At 36.7% G+C, this 20,253-nt stretch overlaps 2 protein-coding genes across 3 annotated transcripts; one reads left to right on the forward strand and one right to left on the reverse strand.

Moving 5' to 3' along the window:
- The first annotated feature begins 1,166 nt into the window (after window positions 1–1,166).
- Window positions 1,167–17,781, forward strand: LOC114350468 (sodium-coupled monocarboxylate transporter 1). 2 transcript variants are annotated; one of them, XM_028301303.1, is made up of 14 exons: window positions 1,167–1,188; window positions 2,577–2,704; window positions 5,642–5,952; window positions 6,026–6,191; window positions 6,266–6,377; window positions 8,323–8,390; window positions 8,869–9,023; window positions 9,666–9,909; window positions 10,088–10,203; window positions 10,855–10,954; window positions 12,415–12,585; window positions 14,844–14,992; window positions 15,270–15,468; window positions 16,801–17,781. In XM_028301303.1, the coding sequence occupies exons 2-14, from the start codon at window positions 2,654–2,656 to the stop codon at window positions 17,074–17,076; spliced, it is 2,118 nt and encodes a 705-aa protein (XP_028157104.1). In that variant the 5' UTR covers window positions 1,167–1,188; window positions 2,577–2,653; the 3' UTR covers window positions 17,077–17,781. The 2 variants fall into 2 exon arrangements, with proteins under 2 accessions (XP_028157104.1, XP_028157097.1); XM_028301296.1 differs by lacking the exon at window positions 1,167–1,188 and adding an exon at window positions 1,224–1,480.
- A 154-nt stretch (window positions 17,782–17,935) lies between these two features.
- Grasp65 (Golgi reassembly-stacking protein 2) lies at window positions 17,936–19,979 on the reverse strand. The gene is made up of 5 exons (XM_028301314.1): window positions 19,803–19,979; window positions 19,429–19,713; window positions 19,017–19,325; window positions 18,618–18,921; window positions 17,936–18,541 (listed from the first exon to the last, which is right to left on the reverse strand). Exons 1-5 carry the CDS (start codon window positions 19,863–19,865, stop codon window positions 18,174–18,176), a joined length of 1,329 nt encoding a protein of 442 aa, XP_028157115.1. The 5' UTR covers window positions 19,866–19,979; the 3' UTR covers window positions 17,936–18,173.
- Between the last annotated feature and the right edge of the window lie 274 nt (window positions 19,980–20,253).

Consider the following 20,253-nt stretch of genomic DNA (forward strand, 5'->3'; position numbering starts at 1 on the left):
TATTTCTAAAAAACAATAATGCTCTGTTTCATCAAACAAGGGTTTATTATGGTAATTAAATTTGTAATTTCGTGTAATAGTACATTGCATTCTATACGCATGTGACTGTTTTTAAACGTCGCTTATTATTACAGGATTCAAGTTGAACATTGATAATGGAAATCTAACTATCCCTTTAACATAATCGACTATTGCAATCGGAATAATCTTCAGTAAACGGCATTCTCACACATATCACTGTGATCAACATACTCGTATCTTGGTAGAATTTTAATGGTGAAACATTACTAGGTAAGTGTATCGGTGAACGTGTAGTCAGCCCACCACCATTAGAGGTTTGTTTACCCACATTAACAGTGCAATACCACTCTTATTTCAAACGAGTAAGATTTACACAAGATCTTTCTGGTATAGTTGACCACAAGTACGTAAAGGTGTCACGAGTTCAAATGTTAATTTCAGGTTAGGTAGCCGATGCTCGCAGTGCAGTCCTTTCTTCAACCGCTGTTTAGCAATAGTTGTATCGCGGATTCTGTTTATTACCTCCAGATTACCTCATAGACTAGCACCACGAAAGGCAAACGTATAAAAAGAAAAATATTTTATGCGAAACTTAGATTTAATTGATACTTAGATGCATTCTCACGTAACTTCAAATTGTTTTTTCCTCAAATTAAGGATGCGAGTATTATGCACATCACATCACAATAAAATTTCATACTTTTACATTACAGAACAAATAGTCAAAAATACTTTATGTTAAATTATTTACTCAAGAAAAACATAACTCTATTCATGACCTGGAAGTCCTGGGTTCAATTCCCAGAGAATTAACAAAGTGGTAAAAAAACTTGAAGTTAGATAGACCATGTACTGCGGTTAGCATAGAGCTTCACCTTAAGTGTAACTGACTTCTAAACCTACTACTACGCCTAAACCTACGACTATCTATGCAATTAATTGCAGCAAAACCTAATCGAAATCATTCTTCATCTAAGAGGCAAGTGAATGATAACAGATGCGTCACGCATTCAATCTGTTTGATAAAAACTAGTTCACATCAATGATCACCTGCATGTAGATAATTATTAGTATCAGTCTATCGACTTGACAAGCCTGCTTCACTGAAGCTCATTTATTACGCATTTTAAATCCTAATGGTAACAATTGTTGTTGGTGTAGCTCTATGTAGGTACTAAAATAATCTTTTTCATGGCTTAAACCGTGAAAATTGCTTGAAGCGATAACCTTCATAAAGGTATTTACTAGTTATTCAACCATCATTCACAGCACACTCATATTTATTGTATTAATTAGGAATTGTGTGGCATGCCCTAAACAATGAAGGAAGCATATTTTTTGTTCTGGAAGAAATTTTCAAAGTGTTAAACGCACAGTGCATTGTATAACGTTTTCTACGTGAAGTGCGAATAATTGACCTATGACTTGACGCCAATAATGTGGAAATACAGGTAGATTGGTAAGTGCTAGCCAGGCAGGTTGAATACTATCACACATTCCTTGGTCGAAGACTAAGGTGCGATATACAGGACGAAGCTCAAACTCGATTTAATTTAAGCATAGATTGAGGCTTTGATTACTTGAATTTCAATTTTTAATCTATTTACAGGTCAGAATCTATGACTGAGAATGAATCAAGTATAAAACGTTGTTTAATACAGGTCTAGCAACATTATAATTTTTTCTTCTTCATTTCTCCATTATCTTTTTCATTACCAAAAGCATCTCGCACTTCGTTGTCTATAAGCATGTTCTTTAACAGAGTGCCATGTTTGCTTCAATGAAGCTTGCTATGTAAAAAACTAAACAATAAAGATATTGTCTGCGAAGACATTTAAATTCTTTGAAGTTTCTATCCTATTCTACTCGTATCTACTTCAAAAATCGGTAATAGACATTATCATTTCATGGCTAACTATGTACTTTCATTATTTACTCACTTATAAGTATCCACTTAAGGAATGATGATACATGGTTTCCTGATTACGATAAACTGAATAAACAAATACTAGATCCAACTGGATCTTCATGCATCTCTTTTTGTACCCTAAAAAGCGATTTGAGGAATGAACAACATTTACGATAACAATCATTAGCACTATCCTACTTTTGTCAAAGGATCACTCAACTGCTTTAGTCTCTACATTTACTCGTAGTCTGGACTTTTATTTTACTTTTGATCTTTTCATGTCAAAAATAAGAAACTGAATTTTCATCGTCCGTTGAAAATGATAAGAAAAATTTGTAGAAAATTAACTAAGGTTTCACGTTTTTCTTAGCATTTGAAAAAGTAGTGTTTTCCGATTGCGATGTCTTATATAGAGTAAGTATCGCGTTACATGTTGTTTTCTTGTATATTATCTTCATCTTTATTTTGTGTGGTAACCCTGGGACATCGTTAAAAGCTCAGCTGTTACGTTTCAGTTAAGGACTGTTAGTCGGTTCCGCCTTTATAGAATCGCTGTCCACTTATTGGTGTGCATGTCCGACATATATCTCGACGACATCAGCCTTGCAGTACGCAACTAATTCATTACTACTTCCACACTGCCCAGGACATGTAAACAATCGGATCGGACCAGCTGATAAATATCTCTATAAGTGTTAATGCAAAAACAAACCATAAGAAGTCATGGCAGCCCTAAATCAGAGCAGAGGAAAGTGTTCTTGTAGAGCTACAAAGGTAAGTACAACCTAAAATTTAATCTTTACCCATGTAAAAATTACCTAATTATAACTTTTTCCGAATTTATCTTAATCTACACAAAATTGTTTATTATCCCATAATAAAGGGATTTAGATTGAGAATGTAAAAAAAATATATGAAAATAATTGCAAGCAATTTTAAAAAAATTTACATCTGTTGTGTAATCTTGATAATTTTCCAAAACGAGATACTGCTCTCCTCTTACAAAAAATATTTTACATGTACCTACTTAATAGATTCTAACTAAATAAGTAATTGCCGTTACGTCCTACAGACATTATCACCTAATTACATAACATATCCTCAATTATTTAGCCAAATAGTTACGGTTACGGCATATAAAACTCTAATTTCAATATGTAATTATTGAAATTTAAAAAATCTACACGGTCGAATTCATTATAATTGCTCTCATCACGAAGAAACAACCTTCTGTCATGTTTTAAGTTTGATTGGCATTGATTAGGCAACACTCCTTTTTATAATTTGAATAGAAATTAACATTCATTCGAGTTATAAGACGGCTTACTAAAATACTTTATACAACGCATTACTTTTTAATAAAATATCCCTTCAGAAATAACTGAAGTCATTGTAGGGTACTGTAGTCACTCAGAACCAGTTTTCAGGAATATTTTTAGCTAAACTGTTTTATAATTTTACTTTGTACCGATCCCACGACTTTTACTCGTACGTGTCCTCCGTACACTGTCAGGGAAACTCAGGCTAAATAAGTTAGAAAACTAACAAAAACACTTAAATTAGTTCTAGACATATGTAGATAATCCTATTTGAGAATAGAAGCTACCTACTCTATTTTTTTTTATAGAATGCTTATGTCTATCTATTGGGCACACTACACGTGTTTTATTTGTCTAGCTAACCTAATAAACTGTGGAGTCCTATTGTTAAATCAAAGTTCACTAATGAAATTCTGCAAAGCTTTTTTAGGGTTCCGTAGTCCTGACAGGAACCCTTATATAGTTTCGATATGGTCTGTCTGTCTGTCCGAGGTTTTGCTTGGAAACTATTGGCACTAGAGAGCTGTAATTTTGTGGAGGTATGTATACTAATCACACCGAAAAAAGGGTAGAATAAAATTTTGTAAAAAAAAATTTTTTCTGGTAGCTCCCCTACATGTATAGTGGGTATGATTTTTTTTTCTTCTTCTACCCCATCGTGTGGGGTATAGTTGGATAGGTATTTTAAAATGGCTTCAGAGTTTCTAAGACCATTTTTCGATTTAGGGATCCGTTTGCAAAGTGTTAAAGTTTAAAGAGCCAATTTTTGTTCGAGTAGAGCGTCCATCTAAAAACTAAACTGTTGGCTGGAAAATCAGTAAAAAATCATGATACTAGTGCTTTTTATGAACTTTTAAGGAAAACTATAGCGGTTAAGAAAGATCAGTTAGTTTAAGAGTAATAGTCGTTTAACTCAGGTATTATAAAATTTTATACCTAATAAAAAGTCCTTAGAAGAAAATATGAAAAGTGACTTTAGATGAAGTAATTGCTTGCTTCTAAAATATATTGTGGTAACGACGGACAACTACGGAACCCTACACTGCGCATGACATCACGACACGCACTTGACCAATTTTTTGTAATCTTGAATCCTGAAATCCAATTTACTTAGGTTTAAATTAAAGTAATCACGAGTGCTTATTCATTATTTTATTTAATTACTTGTCGGATGGTTTGAAACATTATAAACATTTAAGAATTCTTATATGATAACTGTAGTGTTAGAGGTATTAGGGACTTTATTACATACAAAACCTAAACAAAAAATTCGATATAATTAAATTTTTAAGTGTTTAATTTGATACAAATATCAAAAGACTTTAAAAACTTGATTATTACAATATTGTACACTCAATCATATCCGAAGAACTGTGTATTAGGTATCATTTACAATTCTATAATAGACCACAATAACAGAAAGAGATAGAGCACTAACTCTATCAGTTATAACAATTGCCCGAATCGTGATACGTATATGATGACCAAGTCAATTGATGACAAACATAAACAAATATTTCAAAGGGTAAATAATGTATTAGATCCGCCTACTTCTTAACTGTAATCGAGATGAATCAACTAACAGATCAGTATACTTAATTGTTTGGAATGTGGGCACGCACATCGTTCCCTCAGTTCCTCCCAACACGGTTCGACGACGTCTTGTAAATCCAGAGTCATCCGGTTTGAGGAAGCTGGTGGTAGCTCCGAACCGGCTGATTCCGCATCTCGCCGGCGTTTATCGGCCTTAGCTACGTGCACGCGCCACGCGCGTATTCATGTTATAAACGCTCCATTAGTTTTCACATCAGTATAGGCATTTCTGCACGCCAAAATATTACACAATACAAAACAATGAGCATCCAAATGCAATTCGTATATTTTTAGCATGTTCGTATATTCGGAATGTCATTTGCGTAATAGTCGTATTACTCACTGGCATTTCAGACTGCAAATCGCAAATCGCCTGTAACAAAGGCTTAGGTAAGGACAGAAACGAGCGGTTTCATGATTCACGCGACTTCCTATCAATGAAACTAATTGATTGTAGTGTTTTTAATGAATCACCACATCGTAGGAAGTTAATTATTTCGTTCAACGTCTAGTGGTCAATTGAAAACATACTTTTTAGTAATTGGAAAAATACTGCTCGACCCAGCGAAAATTATTTCTCATTGAACGGAGTAGAGGTAGTAGATTAGCCGCTCTCCGATTATACAATTAGGCAGCCTACATACATGTTTACACGTTGATTGATGACATGAACCAGACAAACTAAATAAGTTACATTAAGTATTAGTCGGCTAGATAATTTCAATTATAGCAGTCAATTATCATCAAGATACTTATTATTTTATTTCACGCAATTAAGTAATATTCTGTATTGTTTTAGGTATTTTTAACAAATATTTTACTGTTAAGCTTACTGACCGTCGTAGCAGCTACGCCAAGTTTACCACAACCCAACAAAACCCAGACAATAGATGTCACAAACAACAATCTCACAAGAGTCAGAAATGTTTCCATGGAAAGTGGAAATTTTGGTTGGGAAGACTACAGCGTGTTGGCGGTGATGTTGATAGTTTCGTGCGGAATCGGTGTATTCTATGGCTACTTTGGTGAAAAACCTACCACCGGTGACGACTTTTTGTTGGGAGGATCATCGATGGGAACATTTCCAATGTCGCTGAGTCTCGCAGCTAGGTAATAGAAGAAACATAAATATGAATTATGTTTATTTAAACGTTTTAAATGTTAATAAATTTGACGTTTTCAGTTTCATAACAGCAATAGAGCTGTTGGGAAACCCTGCGGAGATGTATATGGCGGGTGCGCAGTTCTGGATGATTTGTGTCGCCTTTGTGCTCGTCGTGCCCATCGCCAGCCAGTTGTATTTGCCCGTTTTTATGCGCTTGCGACTCACTTCATGCTACGAGTACTTGGTAAAACTATCAGTTTTGATTTATCAAAAAAACCTAAAATTAATTTAGATTTTCTAACCCTTTAAAATTTACAGGAAGTGCGGTTCTGCAAGTCTATTCGAGTGTACGCTAGTGTACTGTACATGCTGCAGATGATCCTATACACAGCTGTAGCCGTGTATGCGCCAGCGCTCGCACTTTCCGATGGTATGAACAAATATTATTTGACTGGAAATTTCGAATTTCCTTTTTAAATCGAAATAAAGTACGATTAACAGTATTAATTAATAATAATTTATTATCATATCATACAGTAAGTACATAAAATACAAGTACCTATCAAAATCAAACGAACAAAATCAAAGTCAGGGGTGGAAAAATATTTTAACAGGTGTCAGAAAATGGTAAAACTGATCTATTTGAAAGATACAACAATCCTCATTCCGCATTATTATTCAAATGCATAGCCCTTACAAAATTATATAAGTCGTGGACTTTATTCAAAGTAGGTAGGTACACAGTCAGTCAATGTCAATAGAAATTTTGCAACTGTAACGTGACCAAACATAGAATCGATTTAGAGCAAGTGGATGCTCCTATACATACATATAGGTATTTAAACTGGCTATCTACAGTCTATTTACATTTTAATTAAAATTTAGGAAACTACTTTCTTATATATTTAAGGAAAGATAAAATCACAAACGTCTGAATTATTTGAAAAAGTGTCACAAATCAATTTTATTAGATAGGTACACCCTCACAATCTACGAAATTCAAACATTGCACTTAGTAATAACCTTTCACAAAATCTTCTTGAGAATACGTAACTATTTAAATCAGGAAGGTCAAATATAATGACAGGATTGAGTTCAGCTGAATTACCATGCAATGCGCAACCTCAACCGAAAATTGTAGCTCAAAATAAATTCAAATCACGGGTGGTGCAATAGGTAACAGTTTGCATAATGTTCCCGGGCAACGCCGGGCTTTAATCTAATAATATTTAATAATAAAGAACGATTTATACAGCAATCTTGCGGTTTTAGAAAATAGACATTAACAATTCAAAGTTAAAACCAGAAGTGTTCTTAAATATATCCTACATCGTATGAATAGAGTGGTGTTACTTAACGATATCCTGAACAATTTGTATTATGTAGTCTAAATAGGTTAGTGAAAGCAAATAGTCAAGGCAAGACAACATAAAAGATGCAGCCAAAATGGGTGTGTATTCGTACGTGGCCACGCACAAGTGACCGCACTTACGCAATGGGATGACAATGCGAACATAAAACTTAATTCATGCTTCTGAATGTGACTTTAAGTGCTCTAATCATTACGTCAACGTAACAATTTAATGTTATCATTATAATATAAATGATATAATAACAGTACCGTCTATTGATATTTTATTGACGACTCTACCATATTCACAATGGAACGGTCTGCGATCTACAAATTTCTTTTTTACTTTAATGGACATTTAATATCAAATTGTTGTACATTAGATTAATATTATAAAAGTCTAAAGCTAATATTATTGCTTTATATGACGAGTTTCATAATAATTTCGGTATGCAACGGAGGAGCAAGTGTTGCGTCCGCGCCGCTTATTTACGACCTACCACTAAACTGGGCATCGTTAATGGTCCACGATGGAACGTGACACCTGGCACATAGGTCAGGGCGGCGGGCAATGCAGCCCGCAATGCAGCGAGATGTGCTAAATGGTCATCGCCACTGAGCAATGCTCAACTACCATTACTCGCTGACATAATACTCAATTATGATTAATGCTCAACTATTATCTTAATGGATGCCTTTATTCCGCAGTAATGTTCCTTTTCGGTGTCAGATGGTATTGCAGAGACGCCACGCTTAGAGATGTGAACAATTAGCTCGGTTTTAGCAACGAGAGAATGTTAATGACTTGTTTTCAAACTTGCTACACGCAATCCACGCCCGAAAAATTGATAATGAAAGGTTCCGCGGCGTGATGGTGTCTTAATGGCTATTCATCGAAATATAATTGAGATTTATCGATAAATACTAATTAAAATGTATTCGTTACACAAACACTCGTAGCTACTTTCGATTCAATTAATTGTGTAAGTTTTTCAATACCGAAATTCCTGTTTTTGTTTTACAGTTACGGGACTGAATACGTATTTGGCGGTGACGTTGGTTTACGTCGTGTGCATATTTTACGCTTCACAGGTAAGAATGTTTTTCTTTCTTTCTTTCTTTTTCTGTATTGGTGAACTTTTAAAAAGTTTTCGATGCAATTTTTATTGCACTATGGATCACCTATGAGTGTAATTAAACTTAGATAGAAGAGAAACAATCACAAAAAATACTTTAAATACGATTAGTTCTTCGCATTGGCCATATTTACTACGTATTATGTAGTATGGCTTGGTGTTAATTATCCAGACATGTAGCTTTTGGTTTAGTTCGCACAGCTGACGCAGCTTTCCATAGTTATTGTTAGTATAGTCGTATAGTTGCATATAACTATGAAAAACTGAGTCAGCTATGCAAGCTACGCTAAACTAGCTTAGCTCTTTACATTACGTTAGGATCATAGAAAAACCCGAAAATAGAAAAAACATTTCCTAAAAAATTTTGTTCCGCGACCGACAAAATCGTCCGAGCGAGATTGAGGGATTTGACTTAATTTTGTAATTTTGAACAGGGTGGTATGAAAGCCGTGATAATGACGGACTCGTTCCAATCGGCCGTGCTGCTGGGCTCGCTGGGCGCGGTGCTGGCGCTGGGCGCGGCCGGCGTGGGCGGGCTCGACGTGGCGTGGGACTACGCCGCCCGCACCGAAAGACTGCACTTTTTCGAGTAATCCAACATTATTTTAAAGCGTATTGCAACATTTTCCCCTATGCATTTACTGTACGGAAAAAATATGATGCAAATAAGTACTTCTCGGCAAAATTCCCTATTTGGAAAAAAAAACATTATAATTATGTAAAAACTAGATTGAAAAAACAAAATTTTCTTGGTTTTCCAAAGCACTCCAAAGTTTGTACTCAGTGTGGCCAATACGAAACTATGCGGTTACTTTGTAGCCATATCAAAGTTATCGTAATCCACCGTAAACCAATAACACTGGTTAGGTTAGAGGAAGAAATTATATGAATACTAACGAATCGTTAAAATCGTAGGTACTTGAGGATGGTCACGAACGTACACCTAGCTTTCTATAAAGTGAAATCTTTTGCAAACTGAGATGTGAAGTGGTTTATACTCGTGCATACGCATGCAATCAAAATTGCGAACCACATGCCCTCAATATCCATAATGATTATTTGTAGATAAACATTTCCTTCGTATTACCATAATTACATTACTTTTGGGATTACTAAACATAAACCAACATAAATTGAGCATGCATTTTGAAATCAAAATGAACTTTTTAGGTATTTCGTCAGCGGTTTAAGTAGAAAACGAGTGTTTACTAAGTTACTTATTTGATTTTAGCATGAACCCAGACCCGACGGTGCGGCACTCGTTTTGGTCTGTCGTGGTCGGAGGGACCATGTACTGGACGAGCATGTTTTGCGCCAACCAAGCTTCGGTGCAAAAGTACCTGTCAGTCGAACGCATCAGCCAAGTGCGAGTCGCGCTATGGGTCTCCGCCTTCGGCTTGATAGCGGTGTACTCCGTGAATTTCGTCACCGGGGTCATCCTCGCATACCATTATTCCGATTGTGATCCCATTCAGGTAAACGTTTACGAATTTATTACGCTACATTGACGCGCGCGCATTAGAATACGGTCATTATTACAAAACACGTGTATGTGTGTTGCACACGTTTTCCAATATTAAGGTACACTTGCTGGCTACTTTATATGCAAACGTGGAGTGAAATGAATAATGATGAATTGATGATTTACCACAGGCCGGAATTACTAAAGGATCCGATCGTATCCTGCCGTTGTACGTGATGCAACAGCTTGGCAAGTACCGGGGCATGCCAGGATTCTTCGTTGCTGGAATTTTCGCAGCCAGTCTTGGGTAACACATCACTGATATTTACTTAGATAATATTACTGAAACTTGACTATTTTGTCTCCCACAACAATAATGAGCCCGTCATAGTGAATCGTATGAAGGCCCGTGAATTACTGATCCAGATTCAGTCACAGCTTCAGACCTAACAGTTAACTGGTGAAGTCCAGTTGGTATACCAGTTTTAATTCACGACACTGTTCAGATAAATTGGTAACTCAATTCATATCGCAAATTGCATCGTTAAGAGTAAGCTGTCAGCCGACAATGCTAAATCAATTAAAATTGTTATTATTTATTATTCAATTTAACAACTACTATAAGATAGTTATTTAATTTTTAGCGTTAAGAGTCGCATCTCAAACTAATTTGAAAATTATAAATAACTTGAAAAAATCGAACTGCCTAAGGCGGGAATTGAACCCACGACCTTCCGCTTGCCGGGGTTCGTGGGTTCAATTCCCGCCTTAGGCAGTTCGATTTTTTCAAGTTATTTATAATTTTCATACTATAAGATAGACATTATTTTCATTACGTAAACAGAGCCTTTCTCCTTTTAGATTAGACTTGGATTAAAAGTGTTTTCTTGTATTGATTCAACAACATATTGATGTTAAATATTTGAGGACACTAAATGTATTTATTTTCATTTTTCAGAACAGTGGCTTCGGCTTTGAACTCTTTAGCTGCTATAGCATGTCAGGATTTAGTGACAGGGCTCCTTGGAATAAAGCTACCGGAAGATAAGGGAGCTATGGTAAGTTTCTCAAAGTCCCCCAAGCAGATAGCTATGAGACGAGCTAGGTCAAAAAACCATGAAACTATAGTAGGTATGTTTACCTAAAAGGTGTAGCCGAATGGTAAGATATGGGATGAGAGCATGAATCCTCCCTTAGGCATCACGCACACTCTGGCTTCAATAAGCATAATTATAAAAAGTATTAAAAAGCTCTGCTGAAAGCTTTCCCACCACTCTACGAATAAGCTAAAGTAACTATTAGTGTCCGACCGAATGTTCGGTTTCGGTTTCGTTTTCGGTTGAGTTTCGGTAAAAACACGAGTTTCGGTTTAGTTTCGTTTTCGGCGGCAAACTTGCCGAAACTACGACCGAAACCGAATGTGCATTACGATCATAGTTATACTTAATTTATAGTATTATACAATGTGTCCGGGCATGTAGTGATCAAACTTTAATGGCGTGATCTATGGACAATTTTATCGATGAAAATACTCCAAATTTGGGGCTTGACCCATTTCTCAAAAAATTACAAGGCTTTAATTTTTAGAATTCACCTCTTCCTTCAAAAACAAGTGACTGCGTGGGCACCTTAACACTAATGAGCAAATATTTTATGTCATGCGATAGCTGATAAAATGATCTATTAGTAAAGTAGAAAACAGACACAAGTTTCATACATTTTAAGGAAGTAGGAATGGATTTAAGTAGAAAAAAACTTGACTATTTTAACTTCTTTTTCAATTATTTTTCAACACATGAAAAATCAGGTCGTTAAAGTTATGTCTTATTTGCATTGTATTATTAGTATTTGAGCTATTCTACAAAACGAATGTAAATTTATTAGTCTACGTCTATTACTTTCGAAGCTATTGTTGAACAAAGATACCCCTTCCCAGCCGGTTCCATAGCGCGGCTAGTCAAGGAGTCGGAGTAGGTTGTGCGATTCTTTCAGGCAGTGCATTTTCGCATTTCTTTATTTTTCCCTCAAAATATGAGCCTTGTAAGGAAGTTTCGGTTTCGGTTTCGGTTTCGGCCGAAATAGACACCGTTGCCGAAATTCGTTTACGGTTTCGGTTTTGGTCGTAAAACTAGTTTCGGTCGGACACTAGTAACTATGCTGTGTAAGCTTTAAGCCGGTATATGCCAACAGTTGTAATAAGGTGAGGTGACCCAAAAAGTAAAATTGTATAGCAACCAAAAAAATAATTTAATTTGTTCTAACGCGTTTAAGTCTTTTGTATGGCAACTATAAAAAACATACTTATTGAGCTTATTACATAAAGTAAATAATTGCAACGACATTATGTTTAAAAAAATCATAAGCATATTATCATTTGTGGTTCCATCTTTCATTCCAAACCGTCATATATCGCTTAGTGGCTTCATGGTGGTTTCAACAACCAAATAAATCATAGTCTGATTAATGACTCATTCATGATTAACAAATACAAACATTAATGATTTATCACTGTTAACAGATAGCACGATGGGTGTGCATCGCGTGTGGCGCGGTGTCGTTCGGGCTTGTATTCGCGGTGGAGCGCCTAGGGCCTGTGCTGCAACTGGCACTGTCCTTCAACGGGATGGCAGGCGGTGTTTCGCTGGGCCTCTTCACCCTTGGCATGCTGTTCCCTTGGGCTAATGCTAAGGTACTACTGCACTATTTTCAGACCTTGCTGCTACTGGTTCTATCATTTAACAAGGTATTTTGCGAGTTCATATTCGCTACTAGCGGCCGGCCGCGACTTCGTACGCGTGGATCCCGTTTTGCCCCCTTCATGTTTTTTTTCCCCGCTAACTCCCGTTCCCGTGGGAATTTTGCAATATCCTGTTGTAACTAAGCTTTAAATTTACTAAGGTACCTGGACGCCAAATTTCAAACGTCTAACTTAAGCGGTTTAGATTTTTCATACAAATATTTTTGGCATCAGTATCGATCACTAATCACCCCCTGATAGTTATTTTGAAAATATATTTCATGTACAGAATTGACCTTTCTACAGATTTATTATAAGTATAGATATAGATAATCACAGCGACAATATCACAAATTCACAATAGACTAAAGGTATCGGACTCGGTGTCACTGCCGATTCTGAACTTGCCTCTAATTCGTAGCCTAGTTTGAGGTGTTAACGGGACTAGATATTAGCAATTTGCGCAGTACAGATTACTGTTATTCTTAAAAAAAAACTGTTGATTAGTTAACTTTAACTAATTAAATATTTGAATAAGAAAGTTAGCTTTAAAAAGCTTTTTTTTGTGTTGATTACAACACCCATTAATATTTCATGCAGGTCATATTTTTTATTGCGATTGCAAACGATTACATACAAGAAAATTAACCAGACAACGTCAACATTGTCAAGACGATTACACCTCTCGCCAGTGAACCTCTCATCTCAACCTCATCATCTCGCCACTCGACTTCGAGTGTTGCAACATTACTCGTCAATAGTGTTGCTTTTTATATGTAACATATTTTTAGAATAGATTTTGTCCGCGGCTTCGCTCGCTTTAAAATATAGACCTTCGTTTCATCCCCTTGCTGTCGCTTAGCGGACGCCTGTCGTAATACTTAATTAAACGCAAACCATTCAGTGTTTCAGCTGAGTGCTGATAAATCAGTCAGTAACGTTTATATATCTTTAAGTGCACAAACAATAATGAGCTTCAAATATTTTGAAATGAGGTAGACATTTCAGATAGAGTTAAGTACTTACCTAGATGAAGAAACTATTGGTGAATCGTATGAATAGAAATAAAATTGGTAATAATTAATATGTAACCTGATTGCAATAAAAGTAACAGATTCATGCGTTTGTTTACATAAGCGGTAAGCGTTACAGTCATTATCGAACGAAAGTAAAGAGAATGCGTCTCCATTTTTACATCAAGTAAGCATCAGTAGGTCAAGGCCATGCCACACATGCAGACGGCTGCATCCGCCTATATTCGACCGTAATGCGTATGACCTACGACCTCTGTTAATTTTAGAAGGAATAGTAAACTGAAAAATTATTGGTAAAACATTCAAGGTTGAAATAAAAAGTGAACGTAAAATGTGTTTAATTAATTTCGAGCATTAGCATACCAATAAAGATTTATCAAAGTAAGACCTAGGCAACAACATTCAATTTGAAAAGACTGTAGGGAGATTTTCTTTAGGAGCGACACCAGTCATACTTGTTCAAAGGTAGGCGCAGAGCACCATTTTTAGTTGGCCGATATTTGGGCCCGATTTTAATTTGTATGAAGAAGCGGCCAAATCAAATCGGTGTAATGTGCGCACTTTCATACATGCCCATAGTATTATATTATCTGAATTTATCTGTGCCCATACTGATCAACTGCCCAACTAAACTATCGGCCGACGAAAAATCGATGGTCTGCGCCTAGGCTTCAAGTTTGTACCTGTTACGGCGGGAATACGCAAACCCTATAGTATATGCTAATAAAATTATGTTGGTGTTTTCATAGAAAATAGAATCCGAAAGCATTAAAGGTTATCACGTAAAGACCGTGAATGGCGTGCGTATACTGCCTGCCCAATACCTTATTACCACTCCACCTACCATGGACGATTACTACAGTCAAAGGAGGGTTATGTTCCGCAATGGACTTTAAAACAAAAGGCCAAGACAGTCAATAAAACATACAAATGGTGACAAGTATGAATAATAGGTATGGCCATGGATGGCGAACCATACAATTTTGGGAACCAAACCGACACAAAAATCACTCACTACGTAATGAAATTTTACAAAATGTTTGCAATCAATAACATTTAAGTATCTAGCATTATTTGACGGCTCATCTTAATTTTTACAAAAAATACACATTGATACAGTGCGAAGATTTGCCCTCCTTTAATGTTATGCCTACTTACCCCATGTTGTAAATTCAGGGTGCGGTGGCTGGCGGCGTGTTTGGTTTACTGCTGGTGGTGGTGGCCGGCGGCGGCGCACAGCTGGCCCAAGTGACTACTCCTGGCCTGCCAGCCTCCACCGAAGGCTGCATTCTTCCAGATAACTCAACAATCCTCTTGACTCCTGGGTAAATATAAATAAAATCTAAACATTTCAATTGTGACCATATGAATATTTTTGTTAAGACAAAGTTCTCGATCATTTATGTACCTATATTTAATGTGTCACTAATCGTTTTTGATAAGTCAATGGCACTATAGGCGTAGCGCTTTATTGGGTATCTTTTCTACTGAACCGCTACTTATGCGCTACCAGTAGATGAAAATATGAAAGATATTTTTGCACATTGACTGTAAAGTTAGTGTTCACGTTAGTGCACCTACCTATCAAAGACTATTTTACAGCAATGCTCAGGACGAAGCTGTCTTCTGGCTGTTCCGTGTCTCATACCTGTGGTACTCCGGGCTAGGCTGCGTCGCCACAGTGCTCGTCGGGCTCCTGGTGTCGGTCATCACCGGCGTCACGCACCCGGCCCACGTACCAATTGACCTTATATCGCCGCCCATCGTAGCACTACTCAATTCCTTACCAAATAACATGAAGGTAAGCGTTTAGGTACTTCATTATCATCTTCAAAAAAATATTGTAGGAGAGTATGATAATCAAGCGTATCCCAATAGAAATGCTAGAAGATTGATTCTTGCTCTTAACTCTTGAAGAGGGCCAACTCCGCTTTGTCTTATGCCCATATCCAGATGAAGAAAATATACCTAAGTGAGACTAATTTTGAGTTTCACCAACTAGACATCACCGTGTGTCCACTGTCCAGTCTCTTATTGTATCGGGTTGGTTAATAACCTTATCAAGGGAGACAGTGTCGTTTTTCGAAATCTGGCTTAACGACTTTGATTCGTTCACTAACACTTGGATGCTACTCGTATATGAGAATCTAGTTCGGAAGATACTGATATCAATTAAATCTATGCAATTTGTTTTTCATTCAAAGTGTTTCTAACGTAAACATACAATCCTGTTAAAATGTGGTAAGTTTTTTCATAGATCTTAGTAATGAGGCGTAAATTTAACCATTAAACTTCAACCGCAGGTTAAATGCGTATGTAAATATGTACATCACAAAATATGAAATCTGACAAGATAATCAACATAACGCGCTGCATACCAAAAAAGTGTGTGACACGTTACAGTTCTGCTAGAGAATTCCAAATTATAATATAATTAGCTCAGTAAATCATAATATACTGCGGTAAACCGCATCTTGACGTCAATTTATTTGTTCTCATCACGTCTTCGTGGTCCCGTGGATAGTACTTCGATGCCCTCCTCCTCTGACGCCTTTCTGGGTTTGATTGATTCTCAGAGTGGTGTGCAAAACGAAATAACGCATAGGTATCTACTCTACCTGCTGCCCATGTTCATCATATCATAGTCAATTCATGATCATGTTATGTCGTCAGTTAATGGTTAGTTTAGGGATCTTCTAAACCTAACTTTCCTGAGTTCGCAACCTATGTTGTTAAATAGGTTTTTGAACATTAGTGGAGTTTAGTGATGTAATCCTAAAATGCTTAGGTAGGTGTAGCGATTCTTAAAAAAACAATTTTTTTTTTGGGTTTCGCAACCCAAAATTGGTTAGGTTTCTGAACCCAAGTAAGAGTTCAGTTACTAAACATTATTTGGCTAGGTTTTGTATAAAACTAACTTTTTTGGGTTCGCAACCCTAATCACTCAGTATGATTAATCGTGCTACTAACAATGCAATGCAGCAAGCAATCTTTAGAGTTTCAATTTCTTGATCGCTCGTAATAACTTAAATTACGTTTCAGTCAGATAGCAAAAAGTAGACTCGAAATCGTAACGGAATTCAACACCTGTCCACATGCGCAAGCATAAAAAACAATTTCTTCGTTTCTACAGAAAAGTCTGCGTGTGTCAACTCGGCTGGGGTCAGAAAGGCGTCGCAGTTCCAGCGTGCGGCCGCCCAGCATGTCCGACGACAAAGACACGCGCAGGCGCCGCCGGCTCTCCGAGCTTGCTGGCGGAGTGTTCTACAGCGACGCGCCCACGCTCACGCGCGGCCTCGACAACCCCGCCCTCGGCCTAGACTCAGAGAAACCACCCCCAGACGAATACCACTTCAATAGCTTCAAACTAGAACCCACATCCAACGGGCACACTTCCAACTTTTCTTAATTAATTTGTATATTCACTTAAATACAGGTACTTAGTAGCGTTAATAGCTTCACATCTGTATCCCCATAAATGCACCACACTGTGCAGGTGTAAATTTTTAATTTATTCGCGGTAGATTATGTAATTGTATTGTGTGTGTGAATATTAGAATTTAAGCAATATGTTATCTTTGTGACAGTAAATAATTTATATCATAAGTTCACTTGATTCCGGAGCAGGATGTGGTCAACGCCCCGTTAGTCAGAGATGAGTCATTCGTTGCCCTATACTAAAAAACGGCCAAGTGCGAGCTATCGTGTGCAAAAGGTTCCGAAAATTAATTGTTTACCGCACATATATCATAAAATTTGGCCTATTTAAAGAAACGAGATCTATGACACTAAGCTACTCCATTTTACTAAATATTCTATTCAAAAAATTATTACTTACTGATAAAAACAGTTGCGTAATGATCTTTAAAATTTTATAAAAATAATACAGATATCCCCGTTAAAACCTGCAAAACGAAGAACGTAATTTGCGATAAAAATGTTTAGACTAGAATCCAACTACTTGTATGTGATAAATCTACACACTTTATTCAACGGACTGTTGGCGCTGCTGTTATGTTATAGTTCGCGACTTTAGTTTAATTTGTAACAATGCGAATGCGTAGAATATTTCGATAATTTGTTATAAATATTTAAAAATAAATTATTTTATAAAGCCTGTTTTTTTTTCATATCTAATTGAAACATCTTTGTTGGTTTTAATTTGTTTATTTTCAGTGTTTAGGGTACACTTAAATAACTTAGGAAGGCGTATAAATATTAATAAATTGTAGAAATTGAGTTACATGTTTTTAAGAAGTTCCTCTAAATTAATAAATTGTCAATAACTGAAATACACTAGTCATGTTAGAGTAAACAAACAAAACAAAACTATATTGCACATCTTTAAAATCTACAAATGAATTTCTTCTTTAGGAGCCTTCCAGCAGCATAATTGTACGTGATTTGAACATAACATTTAAATAAAAGTAACATGAATATCAGCAAATAAGACAATTTTCTGCTTAACAATAATATTTATAAAATGCAAACAATTTAGATATCATTTCATGATAATAAATCTTGTTGTTGGTGTTGTGACTGTTGCTGGTGTAGACCTTGCATAGCAGAAACAGGCACGCTCACTGTTATGGGTGGCATTCCCGGTAACGACACCGGCAACACCATGGAGGGCCCGCTGGACACCGGCGGGGGCTGCATGGGCGTCGGCGCGAAGCTGCTCACATCAAATGTGGCAACCGGTGCAGCATTTTGGGGATACACAGCAGTACTTGGCGAGTAGCTAGGCATCATTGGTATATAAGGCTGAGGTTGATTCATAGGAATACCTGGCAAACTCGGTAGCGGCGCTGGAGGCTGCATATTGGAAAAGGACGGTATACTTCCTAAATTGGTCAGGGTTGTGTCTGCTAAATCTGAAATAAAAATTATAATTTTAATAACATTCCTGGTAATATTTGATGATTACCAAAATAACGATAATTTACTTACTGCTAGAATAGGCAGCCATATTGGATACAATAGACTGTTGAGAGATGGGTTGCTGTGGCAACGATTGTGGTATCACAGGCATTTGTGGTGATTGCAATGGCGGCTGCGGAATGTCTTGACTTGGAAGAGGTTTATCAACATAGCTAGCAGTGGTATAGTTTCCAGGGTTTACCATCGGCACACCAGACAAGAAAGGAGGTGGTGTTTGTATAGGCTCTGGTTGTACATTGAAGGTCTGTGGTCCAGAGGGCTTACTTTCGTTGATATTCATATTGTACAAATTTGATGTAAGCTGTGCAGTATCCTGAAAAATAAAAGGTTTGAATTAAAATACAATTTACAAAATTATCTACTTATTATGTAAAAAATAATGAAACAAGAGAAATTTGACACACATACCATAGCTGTTGCAGGATTCTGTCCCGGCATGGGGTAAATATTTCTAATAGGAATCCTGTGTAAATACCCATAACCAATGCCACACCCTAGACTTCCTTCTCCTCCCCAATTGTGGTTGGGAGTGATATTGACCTCTCGGCAAGTGTCATCGTTCACATTGTAAACATACAACTTTAAAGCTCTACCTTCATGAGCTTCAATAAGTGTGAAAAAATCTTCACTTTCATGCATAACTGAATCAGCTCCAATAATATAATCCGAAAATGGCTTCAATCCTGCCATTTCTGCAGGTGAAGATGGATGAACTTCCTGTAATTTACAGAATTTACCAATTAATAATCTAGGCTATATAAATGTGTAGTAAAACGTTACTACTCTTTTGACAATGATCACATGATAGGTTGAAACTTACCAGCACATGCCATACATTTTCAGTGGCTCCTTCAAAGGAACAAAACCTTATACTCACTCCCAGCAACCCTTGCCCACCCCAGTCAGCACTAGGTGTAACCATTACTTCTCTCACAGACTGGGTTTTGCTGCTGTATATTAACATTTTAATAGATTTATCAACATTTTGCTTTAGTAGTTCTTTTAAAGTATCATTGTCCTGGTCCAATCTAGTATTTTCTATGGCTACTATAAAGTCGAAAAAAGCTTCCAAATTAGCTTTTTGACCCGGAGAACCGTCTTGCACCTGTAAATACAATTATTGACGTGTCTTATGTGGATTGTTAGACTCGAAATGATTTGAAATGCCTCAAAGCAATAACAATGGTAACTAACCCGCAAAATATGATATCCATCAGTGCCGCCTCCAGGCACTTCTGTGCTATGGGAAGAACCCATGAGGATATTGTAGAATTATACAAAATACACTATTAAATATTAAATAAAGATTGTTTTATTGACAGTAATATTACTCCACCAACAGTTCACAACCGCAACGATTTTGACAGTGACAGTTTCGAGAATTACGTGGCATTTGTCATTTACAACTGCGTTTCGTTACTTATAAATAAATGAAAAAAAAACTCTTGGCAAGTTTATTTATATAAATCAGGACTTCGTTAGTGATTAGAGGTCTTTCTTCTACCCAAGTCATTAAGTAGCCAATAGCAATTAGTTTAGTCGCATCGCCCCTACACAAGACTAATGTGTTTTAAGCGTAGGTTTTAAGCAATAGAAAAATAATACGAAGCGTAGCTGGTGCCTGTGCACAGTCTTTTATTTTCCC

Source organism: Ostrinia furnacalis, unplaced genomic scaffold (assembly GCF_004193835.3).
Source record: "Ostrinia furnacalis isolate ACB-3 unplaced genomic scaffold, ASM419383v2 OfSCF0075, whole genome shotgun sequence".
In the NCBI taxonomy this organism is placed as follows: Eukaryota; Metazoa; Arthropoda; class Insecta; order Lepidoptera; family Crambidae; genus Ostrinia; species Ostrinia furnacalis.